A 17347-nucleotide genomic window follows, 5' to 3' on the forward strand; every position below is an offset into this window, starting at 1 on the left:
CTGAGTTTAAGCCCTCAGAGTATCAAATATAAAAAAAAGTAAAAGAAAAAACTTGATTATTCGTATCCTTTTCCCCTTTGTGAATTGTGTGATCACTTGAGGTAAATTAGACTCAAAGTATTCTTATTTTTTAGTATCATTTTTAAATTCAGATTTTTATTAAGCAGTATAATTTGGCAAGAAATAACTATACATGTCTTGAATTCTGATTATATTCTTTAATTGCTTTTGCTTAGTACAGACACCTTGTCTTTGTAAATACATCATTTATTTTTGGTAGATGAGACCAGTTATCAGGACTAATTTATTGACCATATTTTCTAACATTATAACTTGTTTCCATGTTTGGTTTAGTTGTTTTACTTTGTTTGCTTTCAGTTACTATGAAGTTTTAGCTCAAAGAATTTAGGAGGAAACTTTCAGCTTCCAATTCAGAGGAATAAAATTAGGACTCTCTTTCTATAGGAGCCATTATTCCTCTAGGATTATGGTGAAGGATGTCTGCCTGGAGGGCCGTGTAAGACCAATGAAATCATTTGGGTGCATGACAGGGCACACACTCATACACTTCCCAGATGCTTCTCATCAACTGCCTGTGGCTAGCTGCTTGTATTGACAGTTTTGTATGGGCCACAAATAGTATCATATATATCTGAATGGCTTCTGGCACAAGAAAGGTTCTCATATCTGCTAGACAATGGAACTTGAGTTCTACTCACTTCATTAATTAGCAGGAAGCAAATGTGTTCAATGAGCAAGTGGTGTCATAGTGGCAGGACACCATCACTTTACTCCTTAGTCTCTAGATCTTCTTTCCATTCAAGAGGGGTTTATTGCTTTAATGACGTCAGTGTTCAAGGCTATTGCCAGAGAAAATAAGTCTCTAATCTATCCAGAGGCAAAACTAATGTGAACATGAACCCACTCAATCTTCCCATATGACAGAACAGCCTCCTGTTTGCTATCAAATATTATCGTATCTTATTGTAGTTTGTTTAAAAAGTAATATGTTGGGGGCCAGGAGTGTGGCCTAGTAATAGACTGCTTGTCTAGCATTCCCAAAATCCTGGGTATGATTTGTTGGTACAACATACACAGAAAAGGTCAGAAGTGGTGCTGTGGCTCAAGTAGTAGAGTTAAGCCTCAAGATAGCTCAAGGAAAGTGCCCAGGTCTTGAATTCAAGCCCTAGGACTGGCAATAAAGAAAAAAGGGGGAAAAAAGCAACACATTTTTTTGGTGAATGTAGTGCTCATATTATTGTAGTCAGAAGTTATAAATCTATTCCCAGAATGTTTCCCTTTCAATGACACAATTCCTCCCTTCTTCATGGGAATGTCCTCTTGCACTCTGCCTGCTCTAGGTCATCTAGTTTTCTAAGAATGGTTTTATGCTAATGCCTTGAGGATGGTTAAGGGTGGGGCTGTGCTATGAACTTGCCTGCAGTCTTGCTCATCTGATGACTGACAGTCCTTTCTGCCATGGATGTGCCTTGGTGAACACTTAAGTGGAGCACTAATGTCTTCATACTTTCATGGGTTGACCTCTTCTGGCAAATCTGCCTACTTGAATTTCCTAGACATCCCTACCACAGATTTTCTAGTTATTCTCTTGTTCTCTCTATGTATTATTGTGCAGAGACAGGATGGATTCAGGCCTTGAGGCAAATATTTTTTAACAGAATGGTTAACAGCTAAATATTTCACTCAAAATCCTGCCATCCTGGAATATTTGTGTTTATTATTGTCTTCTTATGGCATTCATGAATCAGATTGAAGGAAGGAAGCTTATCCAATTGGTCACATATGTCATTCAGACCTACCCACAATTCAACCCTGAATTTATTTTCCTTCTGCTTTCTGGTGTTAGAAAGCCCTCCTTAGGCTACAAATGTGAGGTGAGGCAAGAAGATGAGCATAGACTGCAATAGTTCAAGGAGTCAGGTATGCATTTGGCCATAGTTCAATGTTATAGGGAACTTTTCAGAGTGGAGCTCTGTTGGGAATGTTCAGTGGTTCAGAAAATAACCAGTTCAAGATGGGAAGTTGTTTAACACTCACTTAACTCATTGTTAGGGTAATTGTTTCTACTAGAGCCCAATAAAGAGCAGTTTTTGAAATAGACAATATATTATTTTCTGTTCAAATGGTCTTTCTGTGAAGTTTAAAATGCCTGGCCTATAATTATCATATAGTAATTCCAGGCTCCATGTGGCATCTCTGTGCTTACATTGTTAGTGCTTCTGTTGGACATGGGTACAGAAAGAGAGAAGTCTGCAATTGCATCAAAGAGCTGGCACATAGACTAGAAACTTGTGCAAAAGTGATTCTGTTTTTCTTCAAAAGGCTGGATTCAATTCCTTTTAGTTTTTGCACAAGTACATTCCCAAAAGATTTTCTCTCTGTTGGGAAAAAATATGTACCAATATATCCCAGACTCTTAGGTCTCTAAAATTGTTCAGAACATTCTGAGCTGTAAAAAATTCACAGAAATTTCTCTTTGAATATGTCTTCATGCAGAGGAGGACTACTTCCGGTAAATATATTGGTTCCCTCTCTCAGTCAGGAGATATGTAGGAACTTTGTGGTCCAGAGTCCACATCCATGAAATGTGTTATTTATAACAGCCATCCTGAAATCATTTCTAGCATGCATTCCCTCTCCCTAATTTCTTCATCCTTTGTGTAAAGGGCCCAAATCTTCTTCATATATTTACCTAAACGTATAAATACAGATGAGCTTCTTATTTGTGTGACAAATCTTTCTTTATGCCTTCTGTAACTTTCTCTTTTCCCAACTAGAGGAGAATGATTTTACAAATAATGCCATAGTGACCTTTGGTTTGGTGTGTGCATGTACAGAACTTGTTTCTATTTCTCTTGTGGCCTGTAGAATTTCTCCAGGTTGTTGGAAGAGCCATGTCAACTATTTTTCATCATCTTTGCACACTTGTTCTCACAAATACCTTTCTCCTCTCCTTTCACATCATTTTGGGTAATCACCAGTGATGATTGATTGTTCACAACTACCTCTCTCACAATGGATTATCTATGATCCAAACAAATAATATTATGTTCTATATGTGCACACATATAAAATGTTTAACGGAAAAGTCTTCTGTTAAGTGTCTGTTTACTGAAACTACTGCTAGAATTAATTACTGTATGTGTCAGGATCTCAGAAAGGAATAGTTGATGTGTTCATCAAAATTATTTGAAGAGTATTTATTTGCAATGAGAACATTGACAAAGTCAAGAAGGAAATGCTTGAATCTAAATCTAATAGCTGCCACCACTCTAAGCATAGTGATGAGCCATTGCTTGACACAGAGAGGAGTCATGTAAAGGAAGCTCATCAGCGATGTAGTGACATCATTTCCAGTTCACAGCCAGCTTGAGGTGACATTGTAGGTTGAAGCTGAGAGAATAAGTAGGCTGTCTTTGCGCTCTTCCTTTTAATCACCTGCCTGATCACAAAAATAGTCTTGTCTTCTGAAAATCAGGGAGCTTGAGAGGGCTGGCCCTCTTAATATAATTCATTCATTCTAGAAGAAAAAATTAAATAAAAAGTAATAGAAATGTAGACATTGGACATCAGGCAACATGGTTATCTAAGAATTTATTTATTTTTTCTGTTTCTTCAGAGCTTGAGATCATTTAATGGATTAGTGGAGTCCTCCACCTGTTTGATGAGAGAATGGAGCAATAATATTAAGTAAATATGAATGGATGGTTGTCTGGATATGGTGTGAGACCACGTATCATTCTTCAATCACTAATTTCATTCATGTTACTCCAGTGGTACTCTCATGTTCTCTGTCCACATTTCTAATAATCTATGAAATCTTGGCTCTGTCATCTCATTCTATACTTTTATAACTACTTTTTCTGAGATTGAAAAGGTTAACTCAGAAATGGTGAATTCTCAGTGAAGTGAATAAAATGCAGCACACCATCGAAACAATAAATATGTGCAATGATGATTTCAAGGACAGATGTTTGTGGCTCACTGAGCCCACATCTCTACAGTTGGTTTCAAATAACACTTGTTTATTCTAGAGGAACTTCTACATTCTCACATCGCCCACTGGTGGTCACCAGATGGAGAGAGGCTTGCCTTCCTGATGATAAATGACTCCTTGGTGCCAAGCATGGTTATCCCTCGATATACTGGCACACTGTATCCCAAAGCAAAGCAGTATCCATACCCTAAGGTAAGCCACATGGAAATGCTACTTGCTTCCTTCTCTCCCGATCAGTAGTTTGATGGATAGTGTACTTGGCTCATGAACAAGCTGTCTTTGGGAGAGACAAGCGAGCTCTCTTACTGGTGGACAGATTCATTATTCTTCAGGTTTCCAGAAATAGTGAAGACACTATAGTGTGTAAAAAAAGGTAGTAATGATTTGAAGAGTAGAGAAAGTTCCCCTTTGCCACATATATACAGACAGACATGCATACATACAGACATATTCCTGATGAATATGCTTTCATTTTCCCAGTAGGAATGAGAGGGAAAAAAGGTAGGAGGCCAAATTGCTACTAGATGTTCGAACAACTATTTCTTTACGGAGTTGAGAATAGGTGTTATTAAGAAAGGAAAGTGCTGCGGTCAAATAGGTTGGAATTTCTTTGCTTTTTTTAATCGAGTTTTTTTTGTTCAGAGAAATTACTCTCATATCTAAGAGCACTTAATATACTATATGTTAATGCATAAATCTCCTATAAAAATTGACTGAGCATAAAGTATTTCCAGTAAGGAATAGTCTAAGCATAAAGAATCTCAATAAAGAACAGACAAAGCATAAAGAATCACCAATAAAGAATAGACTAAGCATAGAAAATTTATTAGTACTAGTATTAACATCAGCATTATTTTGGCAGAGCATACTATGGAACATGGTTTATGAAATGCTGGCTTTGAATCATAGCAAGAGGTTAGGAGAATGGATGAAAGGGTTTTATTGGAAGAGGAGCATGTGAAAATCCTGCCCGGAAAGCAGAACTATTATCAAGTATATAATGAGGCCTCTAGGAACAGGATGCAACAACATTAGAGTATATTGTATTATAGGCCATCCTTAATTCCTCAAGGACTTTCTAAAACTTCATTTCCCTCACCTGTTTATATAACAAAGAATAATGGCTCATGGTGAGACACCCTGTACATTAATCAGTCAGATGTCTTCTAGAAAAGCCTCGGAAATTCTTCTTTACATAATTTAACAGCTCTGTATCAATCAAGAGTGACTTCTGGTTTCATTCAGAAGCTGGTACTAAGTCATCCCTTTAGAGAGTGTACTTTGCTTTTCTTTAGCCCAACGGATTTCTCCCTTTGAGTCTGTGCCCTTCATTCCATTAGCTGGGGACAACTCCCAGGATCATAGTTGCCCCAGGGATGTGGTGAAAGCAGGGCAGATCAGGTGAAGGGGAAGTCAGCTACACTTTCCTCCTTCTTTTCCCCCTCTTCAAGCTCCAGCTATCGCAAAAGCTAACAGAAAGCCATTTGGAATGGAGAAATAGGAATATGATGCACATTGTTTTCAGAGAGCTTCTATACTCTTATTGCTTCCACCCCACACTCTCCTACCTTTTGGGGTTATAGAACTGAGTACAAGATTGAGAGAAATTGACTTCCAGGACTCTGAAGTCATCTTTTTAGATTTTTCTCTGCTCAAAGATTTAGATAAACACATACTCAGAGTTCTTCAGGTGAAGATGGCAGTCTAAATTGGTAACCAAACAAACCAATTTCTCTCCATTTTAAGAAAAAATGTTTGTTGTGTTTTAAGAAAGGTCTTATGAATTCTCCAGTTATAAATTCAGTGGTATTTTTCTTTTGTTGAGGTTTTTACCTCTGTAGCACAGCTAAAATTTTTTAGACTGGGAAAAATACTAAAGTATTCTCAAACATATTATTTTTCACATTGTTTGCCTTCCTCAATGATGATGAAAACATTTCTTTCCAATTAAAGGAGAAAATTAGAGAACTGGTGACATACTATATACCTTGCACAAATACTAGGAATTGACGTCATATACAACTGTTCAGGCCCACACAAAGGTGATAAAATCAGGCCTGTGAAAGAGATAGCACTTCATATTGCTTTTGCAAGGGAAGTTAAGGGCTTTCTGGTTCCCATATGCATTAGCTACATCTTCAACTTCCCTCTCCTCTGAGAGATGACTCAAGTGCTTGAACTAACATTCATAGGCTTTATACCTTCAGCAAGACAGAAACATCTGAGAGAATTCAAGTATATCAGGGGGAAGTCAGAAGATATTAGATATCAAACAGGACAGCTTAATCTCATAATTTTATATAATTTATCATTTTATAACATATAGTGATGTCTAGAAATTGTACAGTTTATAAAAGCTAAAAATTTTCATGTTTTCTGATTTTTCCATTTTTCTTATTTAGATATTGGCACAATTACTTGTATTTTATAAATGGAAAAACTAAGATTGGAAAAGGTTAACTGAGTTTTATAAAACTCAAGGTTATTTTCAGATCAGAAAAAATAACTCAAATTCATTGATTCCATTCCTATCAATAAGGCTAACAGAAGTCAACTGTGATCAGAGGAAGCACCTGAAGTCACATTAGCAAATATGTGTAGACTGATCTGTTCCATTTATACCTAATGATTTAGCTATATGTGGAAAGCAGTCTCATACCTGGAATATATGAATATAACATGATGAAGGTCCTGAGAATAATGACTGAAGTTTAAGACTACTAAAAACTAAACAAAGAAATGAGCATTATAGTTGGATAGAGCAGTCCATGTGGTCAAGCATACCTGCTAATATTGACAATACCTGAATAAGTACAGAAGATTATTATTAGGACCCAAAGAAAATAGGACTTACTGTGATCCTTGTTCTCTTGAACCAATGTTAATTTAATTTTGATGGTCACATTTTAATCTATAGGCTTATTACCTTATATTCTTTAAAAATACTTATTTTTTTAACCACAAAACAAACTATTTCAAGCTACTCCTGTGCAATAAACTTTCAAAAAGTGGTTCTAGAAATTGAAATAACATAGAGTTCATACTTTATTGTGACTTAAATTATACTAGATTAAAATTAGTTTAGCATATACTCAGTGTAGCTAATGCAAAACTCCCACCAGACAAATATATTTGTATTTTACTTAATTCAGCATGATTCAGTACTCATAAAATACCCCATCATTAACAATTCAGCACAAAAGAATTGCACTCACTGTTCTATCTCAGTAACCTCAGGTTAATCTTCTTAATTAAAACATTATCTCGTCTAATGGCAATTTAGTTACCAGTAAAATAAGGTTAATTATTATTAAGGCTTGTGTTTCTGAATCATAGAGGAAAGCAAACTGCAGATTCCTAGTCTTTGTGGCAAAAGTCACCATTAAAAGCAAATAGAATAACTCTTCTAATTTGCAAACTCTTGAAATGATTCAAATACTAAAATTCTGGGTGCGATTAACTTCAAAATCCCACCAAAAAATAAAAATAGAGTTGAGATTAGGAAATGCTGAATGGATGAATTTTGGAGATAACCTAAAATATCTATTGGGTTGTTTACATTTTGTTGAAAATCTGGCCTCAGATGTACAACTTTTACTTTTTGTTCATGGAGAAGCTAATTTCAGATATAGTAATCTTTCAGTAAACTTACAGTGCTACTGACAATAGTGACTTAAAAATGTCACAATATTTTGTATGTCTTTGAGAAGACATAATGATCAAATTCAATTTGGTCATTGAGTGATATAAATGTAAGAATGGGTTTTCCTTGATTATAAATGAATATCATAGCAACAGCTATCATTTTAAACCAATACTATCTACAATTTTAGACACTTTATATAACCATGTTTTAGTTTGTTTATAGACGAGAACTGATATATATATATATATACATATATATACGTATATATATATTTGGCCAGTCATGGGCTTGAGCTCATGGCCTGAGCACTGTCCTTGGACTTTCTCAATGCTAGAGCTCTACCACTGAGCCTCGGCACCACTTCCAGCTTTTTTCTATGTATGTGGTACCGAGGAATCAAACCCAGGGCTTGAGCATGCAAGGCCAGCACTCTACCACTAAGCCAAACTCCCAGCCCCAAAACTGATATATTTTTATCCAGAGAAAGGAAACCTCTTGGACCTCAAAAGCTTGACTTGTGAAGCATTTTTAGAGCAGTGTTTGTTTCATATTTGATGATCAAGTAAATAATACTTGAAAATCTAGAACATTTGACCCATGATTCATCTGAAATAAATAACAGAGTCAAAATTTGAGTCATGTTTCTCTGACTCACAGATTAAACTAGTTCTCTAAATGTGTTTCTTTTTCATTACCATCAAGGCTGTCAGACTACATTAAAGGCCCTTCAAGCTAAGCTCTGGCTACTGCTGAGATAGATAAGTAGGATAGATAGACAGATAAGACAATTGTGCACTGGCATAAGAGGGTATGAGGCAGTGCAAAGTTTTATAAACTTTGAAAAGGGTCATAATTTGTCTTGTAGGTAGCCCTTCCTCTGTGAATAATTACCTTCCTAGCCATTGCATCTATTGTCAAAAGACTCCTGACCCCTCCCTGCAGCTCACCAATTCTAACTTGAGTGTGAAGCCCTCCCACTCTGATTACTTAGCCAAATAATCCTGTGATAGTAGAGATTCAGCTCAAGACCTCTTACTGTGCAATTGTTATACCATTTGATCTAAGCACTCCAGTCCTTTTGCTTTAAGCTTGTTTTACCAATAGGAACTCAGATTCATTTTACCTAGTCTTTCATCAGATTTTACCCTCCTGCTTCTGCTTTGCAGATTGCTGTGATTGTATGTAAAAGCCACTACCCCCAACCACAAAAAGAAACTCTGTAGACTGTGCTGAATGAATTGTGTTATTTCTGGTCCTGACTTAACTCTGGGCTCATAAATGGCCATTTCTTAAATATGAACCCATGCTTTTTATTCTAATCTTTGGATTGGTCATCCTCTACATTTTTAATTCACCTCATTTTTCATTTCCTTCTCTTTATATTTCATCTAGTTCTTGCTTGAAGCCTCGGTTATTCCAGGACAATTGTGCATTGCTTATAAAGAAATACATCAAACCAAATCAACTGATTTGATCCCTCACTCATCCTTAAAGGCAGTCTTTCATTCATTCAACTTGCCTTGTTAGTTATTATTTATTCAATAAAAGTTTATTCTGCAGAATTCAAATTGCATATCCTTGCTACTGTGATCTAATTTTGTGCTGTATACTTAGGAAACTTTGCTCACCTTTCAAGGTTCATTTAAACAAATGAGTCACCACATTTAAAATCAGTAAATTTACAAGGAAAGCCAAGCAGATTATGCAATAGAATACATTATCAGGCTTCATAAAATATTAAGCATGTGACACACATTGTATGTGAGTAGATAATTTCACCTGCTGCAAGGAATTTTCTCCCTCTTTCTTTCCCTCTGTTCTTCCATCCTTCATTCGCTCCTTTCATTTCCCCACTTTTTCCTCCTTTCCCTCCCTGCTTTCTCTCCCTCCTTTCCTTCTTCTTTCCCTCCCTTTATTTTTTCCCTCCTTCTAGCTGCATTTCAAGTGCTGTAATGGGAATAGTGCCTAGATCTACTAGTGTTCTGCTCAGGCAGCCCTTTTGCTGCCATTCTACAAAAAGGAAACTGCCTAATGAATAAAGTAATCATGATTTTCTATCACCTTTAATTGTCTGACTAAAATGCTCAAGAAGCAGCAATCTACAAAAACAATTGAAAGCAATCAAGTTGTTGAATTTCAAATCATTTCTACTTCAGAAAAATCAAACTTTCCCCCTATAACATAGAAAAGTAAATGAGTCAAAAATGCCTTTTAAAAAACTCAATATAGTCTAATGCTTAATATACTTGCATTACAACTTTCATTTTCTCAAAGGCAGGTCAAGTGAACCCAACAATAAAATTATATGTTGTAAACCTATATGGACCAACTCATACTTTGGAACTCATGCCACCCGACAGCTTTAAATCAAGGTATGCGATTTCAATTTCACTTTTACGGGAAGTAGATATTTTCAAACCAATTATCATTTTGTTGCAATTTAGGGAGAGAGATGTGATCAGCTCAACAATTCTACTTGAAAATAAAGCTGAGGTTGCCCCATTAGTGAGGAATGAAGTCATTCTGGGTGTCTGGCTGTTCCCCAAAAGCATTTCATTTTGAGGTGATTAGCAGCACCACAAAATGGCTCAAAAACTAATAATTCTTTTGCTGTAGGTACCTCAGAGACATAAGAAGAAATTATATTTTCCTAGAAAATAGTATGTATATTTAAAGAAAAAAACATTGCTTTTCAAAACACTATAAACTCTACGAAATTTGTATAGTTTTCCAACTTTCTTCCAACAGCTGGCCAAGGATTCTCCAGCATTTTTCCCTAGGCAGAGAAATTTAATGAGGTTAAGTTTCAAATTACCTTCATCAGAAACCTTCACATTTAAGAGTTTGCACAGGGAAGAAGAAAAATATGTATCAAGTTCATGAATTTAATATCAACCAAATCTTCTTTCCTTTACAAATAATCATTAGTATGTACATTTTGAATTCCTGGAGTGTCTCAAATTTCAAAAGATATTCTTTCCTTCTTTGTAGCTTTGTAGAAATTTATCAGTTTTGGAGATGGTAGGAAGCTGATTCAGGAAGATGGTTTCACACTATATGATAGGAGACTGTTCAAAGTTTATTTTGATGACATCTCTACTGCAGGATAACTGAATCTAGTAGGTCTACTTGAATGGTAATTTATTTAGGAAAATGATATCCTCATTAGCGATAGTTATAGTATAGCCCATAGTTACATGAAGACTTTTCGATGGAGGAAGTAATTAAATGGCATAGAATGCATTTGCTATAAAAGCCTCTAATTACCTAATATAGACTATTCATTTCAATTGAGAGGAAAGATGAAGCGATAATAGTGGCCATACAACTTGTGTAGTTCATAGCAAAATCCTCCATGAAGTAAGGCCAGTGCATCAAATTACAGAGCATTTCATCAAAATTACTGTCTTGAGGCTTTAACGGGGGTCTGGATGACATTATTAATAGAGTTCACTGAGTCAAACAGAAAATTGTATTTCTGAACTGAAATGATGCACAAGTGCAGCAGCTATGGAAGCCTGGCATTTTGTGGAGTCCCTAACTCTTTCTCTTTGAGTTGCTCTGTGTTTAGAAGTAAGAGCAAGAGACACCTGAGCAGCAGTGTTTGGGTTACATGTCTACTACCTTTCACCATGTCATGAAATTGATAGTCCTTTTTCCCCCAAAGGCCAAATCTCCTAGGCTTTAATATATCGTTTCTAAGTTTGTTCTTTTTTTTTTAAAGCATTGTTTTGTTATCCAGGATTCTTTTTAGCAACAGCTATTGATTCTTGATTTTGATATATATATATATATATACATTTATGCATACACAACTGATTCATTCATGATATATTTCCCCCATAACATAATAAATCCATCAAATGCTCTTCTTTTTTTTCATTTTGTGTTCTGAGAAGTTTTGCTTTTGAGATAGCTACTTGTATCATTTGTGATATTGCTTTAACACTTAAACACAGAACACCAAATGATTAATGTATTATAAAATGCTTTCTATGATTTTGTATATTATCTAAGTAAGTGTTATAGTTGCACAATCCTAATTAATATCGGAGCCATGTTTTAGTCCTCAATGTAGTTAAAATCATTATTTCGTGATTCCTATGTTTCCTACTTAAAACTCAAATATGATCATTTTTCAGTTTTCTGATGAAATTCTTGTAAAGACAAGAATAGTCGGTGTACATAGACATGACTTTGTACAAACAACAATTAATAAGCAAAATATAGGAAATACCCTCCTGTGACTTAAACTACCTTTAAATGAGTATTTCCTGAGCTTACCCTAAAATCAAAAATTATTTTGAGTCAAAAGTTTTAAGACATTTGTTTTAATCTGTTTGATGGTTTATTTTGATGCATGGCTTATGCATACAAAACCATATAAACAAGAATTTTAACAATGTCTTCAACCTAGAAACATTGTTTGTTTGACTTTCCCTTCAACTACTTTTTTACATCATAGTCAAAAGGTTTCACTCTATTAACTAAACAGATTTTAATTCATTAATATATTTTTAAGGGGAATGAAAAGATTAAAGGAACTTGCAAAGAGATATAATTCCTATTCCTAATTCTTACCTTCAGTGACTCATTGTCTTAGGTATTTCTTTTTATTTATGTATGCCTGATACACGCTTAGACTGCTAATAAAATCTTTCTTCTGCAGCAATTCAAAGTCATTGCTGTTTATTTCTTCTTTATTTAAATCCTAGTCTGTGTTATTCTGAAAAGAATGTGCACTATAGGACTTCAGTTAATGACCCTTCTTGAATGTCCCCAGAACCAGTAACAGTAGGAATGAGATGAGTCATCTTATCCTGAGTGGCAAAAACATTTTGCAAATTCTTACACTGTGTTCTGAAAGTACTCGAGCTCACACTGCCTTATTATATATTTTAGGTGTGGATTGAAAGCATATAGTTAAATGGTAGTGAAAGAATTTTGTATTTTTTCCCCTAGACTAAATAAATGTCACATTCTTTTGAGAAAAATGATGCATTGTCCTTTGTGTTCAGTCATGTTCAGGCAGAAGAATAAACATACAGATTTGTCTTTAGTTTCTCCTGTGTATTTATCATCATTTCACTCATTTGGAATCTTCCTCTAATCCCCCTGATTTTGTGACCCACTGTTCTCCACCTGCATTTATGATGTAGCAATGTCATATTGCTTTTCTCACATAGGACTCAACATCATCATGGGTTTTCTTCCTAAGTATTTGCTAGAATCGACCTAGCCTACATCCTTTATTTTTCCAAATAATATTTTTATCTTCATCTGTATCCATGGAAGTCTCCCAAATGACTCTTCTTACATTGACAGAAGTTGAGGGACAGATTCTGAGTAAAGCAACATGAGCATTGCAATACACATCTAAGCAGAAATCTTTGTCTAGAAAAGTAAAATGTATGTACTCAAAGAGTCTGTGAGGAAACAAAGCAGAGATTAGACAATCAGCCATGAAACCCTAAGTGTGACTGCTAATTTACCAGTCTACAGGTGAGGATGAGATCTCCATTCTACCTAATCTTGTAGATAATTAGATCTCCTGTGCCAGACCACCCAGAAAGTCTCTTGACTTAAGTGCAGTCTTTCTACCCTACTTTTCTGTCTCTGTGGCTCATGAGGACTCGATCCTTCTGGACTTCCTGGCTATCCCACAGCAGATTAGGAACAATCAGGAAAGCCAGTTGTAAGAAAGGGATACTTCTACTGGCCACTGGCCATGGAACACCAAATCTAATGTGTTCCTGCAATGGATTTCCAGAAGGAGAGTCTTATGTGTAGCAGGTAAGAAAGGAGTGTGGAATTCTGGTTGAGTGCAACATTTGACCAATTCCTCAACTGAGAGAAAGCCTGAATTCTTATCAACAGACAGTATATATCAATGTCAATCATAAGAAATGTGAGCCTAGGAACCTGTGGAAAAGAAAGGAAGAGCACAGGAAATGATTAGTTAGTAATATGTCTTTCCACTTTGCCTGTATGTCTACCTCTGCTTAAACTTCATTTTAGGTGTTTTCAACAAGAACATAACATTTTCAGAGCTTGGAAATTGCATATTATAAGGCATTATAATGCAATTTGAAGAATAACTCTCTCACTGAGAATTTGATTGCCAAGTAGAAAGTGATCTTTGGTTATAAATAAGGTATAATGGGCTGGGAGTTTGGCTTAGTGGTAGAATGTTTGCCTAGGATGCGTGTTCAGTTCCTTGGTACCACATACATACACACAAAAAAAGCCAAAGTGGTGCAGTGGCTCAAGTGGTAGAGCTCTAGCATTGAGAAAGCCTAAAATCAGTGCTCAGGCCCTGAGCTCAACCCAAGACTTGCATTAAAAAAAAATATAGACTAGTGTACCCCATATCAGATTGTTTTGCTTATTTTTACAAAGAAAACATTTCCAGACACATCAAATAATGTCATTATTTATCAAAGAACAATGGAAATATATGCATACAAGATAATATTTTAAATTTAATGATATAACATCTAAGTTAATTAGTATAGCTACATAGCTAGTCCAGATGAGTCTAAACAAAGGTGTTTTGTGACACCAGACTTTCTTCAGGAGGTTTGTTTTTTTGTTTGTTTGTTTTGGTAAATTCATTAATGCTGGGCTGCTGAGCTTTCATACAGCACTCATGGATTGCACATTTCTAAAGCAACTTATAAATTCCAAATCTGGGTAATGTTATAGAAAAATTGTTCTTTTGTGTTCCCCCATAGATAAAATCATTTCTGATGATGACTATACTGTTGTGTGCGTATATATGTAGAAGTTTGTGATATATCTGTTTCCAAATAGAAAATCCACATTTCCTAAAGGAAAAGAATATAAGCTTGTTTACTATCCAATTTAGGACATTATAAGCCCCATTAATTAGCATTCATAGTGTACTAAAGTTTTTGATAGCCAATCAACACTTCCAGTTTGATTTCCTCTTGGTTTTAAATTGTTTCTAATAAATAAAATCGCTAACAATGTTGTAAAAACAAAACAAATATCATGAATAAAAGCCTAGGACTGGCACTTGCTTCATAGCTGACACAAAAATAAACCATTCATTCAGATCTGTGTATCCAAATCCTTTGGCATGAAATATAAAGGTCACAAAAGAGGTATAGTTATCCAGTAAAGATTAAACCTTACTTTTGATTAATTGTTAATGGTAATTTTAAAGAAATAAAATAAAATGGCTTGAAAATATATACTTGTTTTACACATAGACTATTCATTAATCATTTCTAATAGAAATCTAGCAAATATCTGCTAATTTCATCTTTCTGAGAATTGCTTTCCTTTAACTCATTCTTCTTGAATTTCTTGAATTAGTTTTTGTATGCATTCATGTATATATACATGTTTACACAAATACATATAGTATGTATACCCATAGTATGTGTGAATATTTAAAAAGAATAGATATATACAGAAACATAATATAGCATCCTTATAATTTTAGTTATTCTTTCATATGAAATAACAAGTGCTTAAATTTGGTTCTACACAGGATTTTTTCAGGCTGTAAATACAAATGTTAATTTTTGTCTTCTTACTAGAGAATACTATATCACCATGGTTAAATGGATAAGCAATACCAAGACAGTGGTAAGATGGTTAAATCGACCTCAGAACATCTCCATCCTGACAGTGTGTGAAACCACCACTGGTGCTTGTAGTCGAGTGAGTATGACTTGCTTTTCTTCTTTGATAGAAATGAAGTCCCTTATCATTCTTTGCAGAGGGAAATCAGGAAATGATTTGCATAAATATTTTGTATATTTTCTAATATAGGAATCAACTTACCTCAATAATAAAAAATGAGCAGGGAGGTTTAAATAATACATGAATTCCTATGGAGCATAAAGTGTACAAATGTCCTATTATTTTCTTTTCAAATAGGTTTTTTCTTCCATATTTTGAAATAAATTAACTCAAGATTATAGAAATTTTATTTGTCTTCTTCAAAGACATTTTGTCTGTAGTTTAGTGGTCTTATAATAATCATTCTGTCCTTTAGTTAAAAATTGTTCTTGAACTACTATTGTTTTGAAATGGATTTCTTTTTTTTCATTTTCTTTTGTTCATCATGGGGAATGAATTCAGGGCCTGAGCACTGTTCCTGACCTCTTTTGCTCAAGGCTAATACTCCACCAAATTGAGCCATAACTCTACTTTCAGTTTTCTGTTGGTTAATTAGAGATAAGAGAAAAAGGGCATGGTGGAACATGTCCTGTTGCAAGTGAAATACCCTGATTTCAATCCTCAGTACAGCCCCAAATAGTTAAATAAGTAAAAATGACTTCAAGTTCCCAAATAAGGAAAAGAAATTAGATCACATATCCAAAGACGAGCAAATCCTAAGCAGTGAAATGCTAAGAAATAATCTAAATATCTGTACTGAAATTATTGCTGAAATTTTAAGAGAAATATTTCATAGCAACTGAACACAAAACCACATTAATAAAAGGGCATATAAATAATGTAAATTATTACCCAAATCATATAAAAAACATTGTAATCCAGAATGCAATTTAATGGCATTTTAAAATGTCTTAATAGAAAATAATTATAGTGTTCTGTGATTTGTTTTTGCTCCTGGTGTGTGTGTGTGTGTGTGTGTGTGTGTGTGTGTGTGTGTGTGTGTGTGTGTTTTATGACAGTTCTGGGGCTTGGCCTTGGTACTATCCCTGAACTATTTGCTTAAGGCTAACACTCTAACTCTTGAGTCACAGCTCTATTTCTAGTTTTCCATATTAAATTGAAGATAAGACTCTCACAGACTGTTATTGTCCAGAATGGATTTGAACCTTAATGCTCTGATCTCAGACTCCTGATTAGCTTGGATTACACTCATGGGCCACTGGAAATTGAGCTTTGCTCTAAGTTTTTCTTAAAAGAATTAGATTTGTATATTTTAGTTAAGCAAATTCAAATGATATAGATAGACAAGTGACTGAAACAGTAATTTAATGATGCATTGTTGATTGTTTGGGAAGATATAGCAATTCTAAAAAATTGGACCCAAGACGAAAGCTTTAAAATACATAAACAAAATACATTAACAAGAGTTGGCAAAACCAAAGAGATATACAATTATGTTTTGTTTATTTAAGTAAGTAATGAAGAAAAACAGTAAGTGAGAGAATATTTGGTTGGTAACATAAATAAATGTTATAATTAATAAACATTTTAACTAAGAAAGCCATATGAACAACCTTTTCATGTACTAAAGAACTATTCACATATCTTAACATGAAATCAATAGAAGTATTTCTGCATTATTTGTAAGAGGATTAGATTAGACATATGTAGTAAATCACCCAATATTTTGATTTCTAAACAAATATATACAGGTGTGTATATCACTTGGGAAACTAACACAGAAATATCACTAGTTTGAAGGCTGCCTGGTATACACAGAATGACAAAGAAATTTAACTACCTCGAAGCATTCCGAATGTCTTTGAAGGCTAATTTAATTTACCTACACAAATAAAATGTGAACTTGAAAATATAATCACAAGAGAAACTAAAAGCTGTTTTGACTTGAAACAAGTAACTGCATGCCTAACTATACTGATCAAGTGATTGGTACCTAAAAGGGGATTTATAAGTTTTATTGTCCATCTATGATTACATATGTAAAAGTTTTTCAAATATGAATAAAAATA

General features: G+C 34.6%; 1 protein-coding gene across 2 annotated transcripts in view; it reads left to right on the plus strand.

The window, feature by feature from the left end:
- Positions 1 to 17347, plus strand: part of Dpp10 (dipeptidyl peptidase like 10) — a 636241-nt gene that overhangs the window by 536737 nt on the left and 82157 nt on the right. For both annotated transcript variants that reach the window (XM_090342925.1, XM_090342926.1), the window contains exons 9-11: positions 4056 to 4210; positions 9939 to 10036; positions 15233 to 15356. In XM_090342925.1, coding sequence (XP_090199051.1) covers positions 4056 to 4210; positions 9939 to 10036; positions 15233 to 15356 — 377 coding nt within the window. The remainder of the gene's footprint in view (positions 1 to 4055; positions 4211 to 9938; positions 10037 to 15232; positions 15357 to 17347) is intronic.

This window comes from Megascapheus bottae, chromosome 12, assembly GCF_031878675.1.
Source record: "Megascapheus bottae isolate mThoBot1 chromosome 12, mThoBot2.hap1, whole genome shotgun sequence".
Taxonomy (NCBI): Eukaryota; Metazoa; Chordata; class Mammalia; order Rodentia; family Geomyidae; genus Megascapheus; species Megascapheus bottae.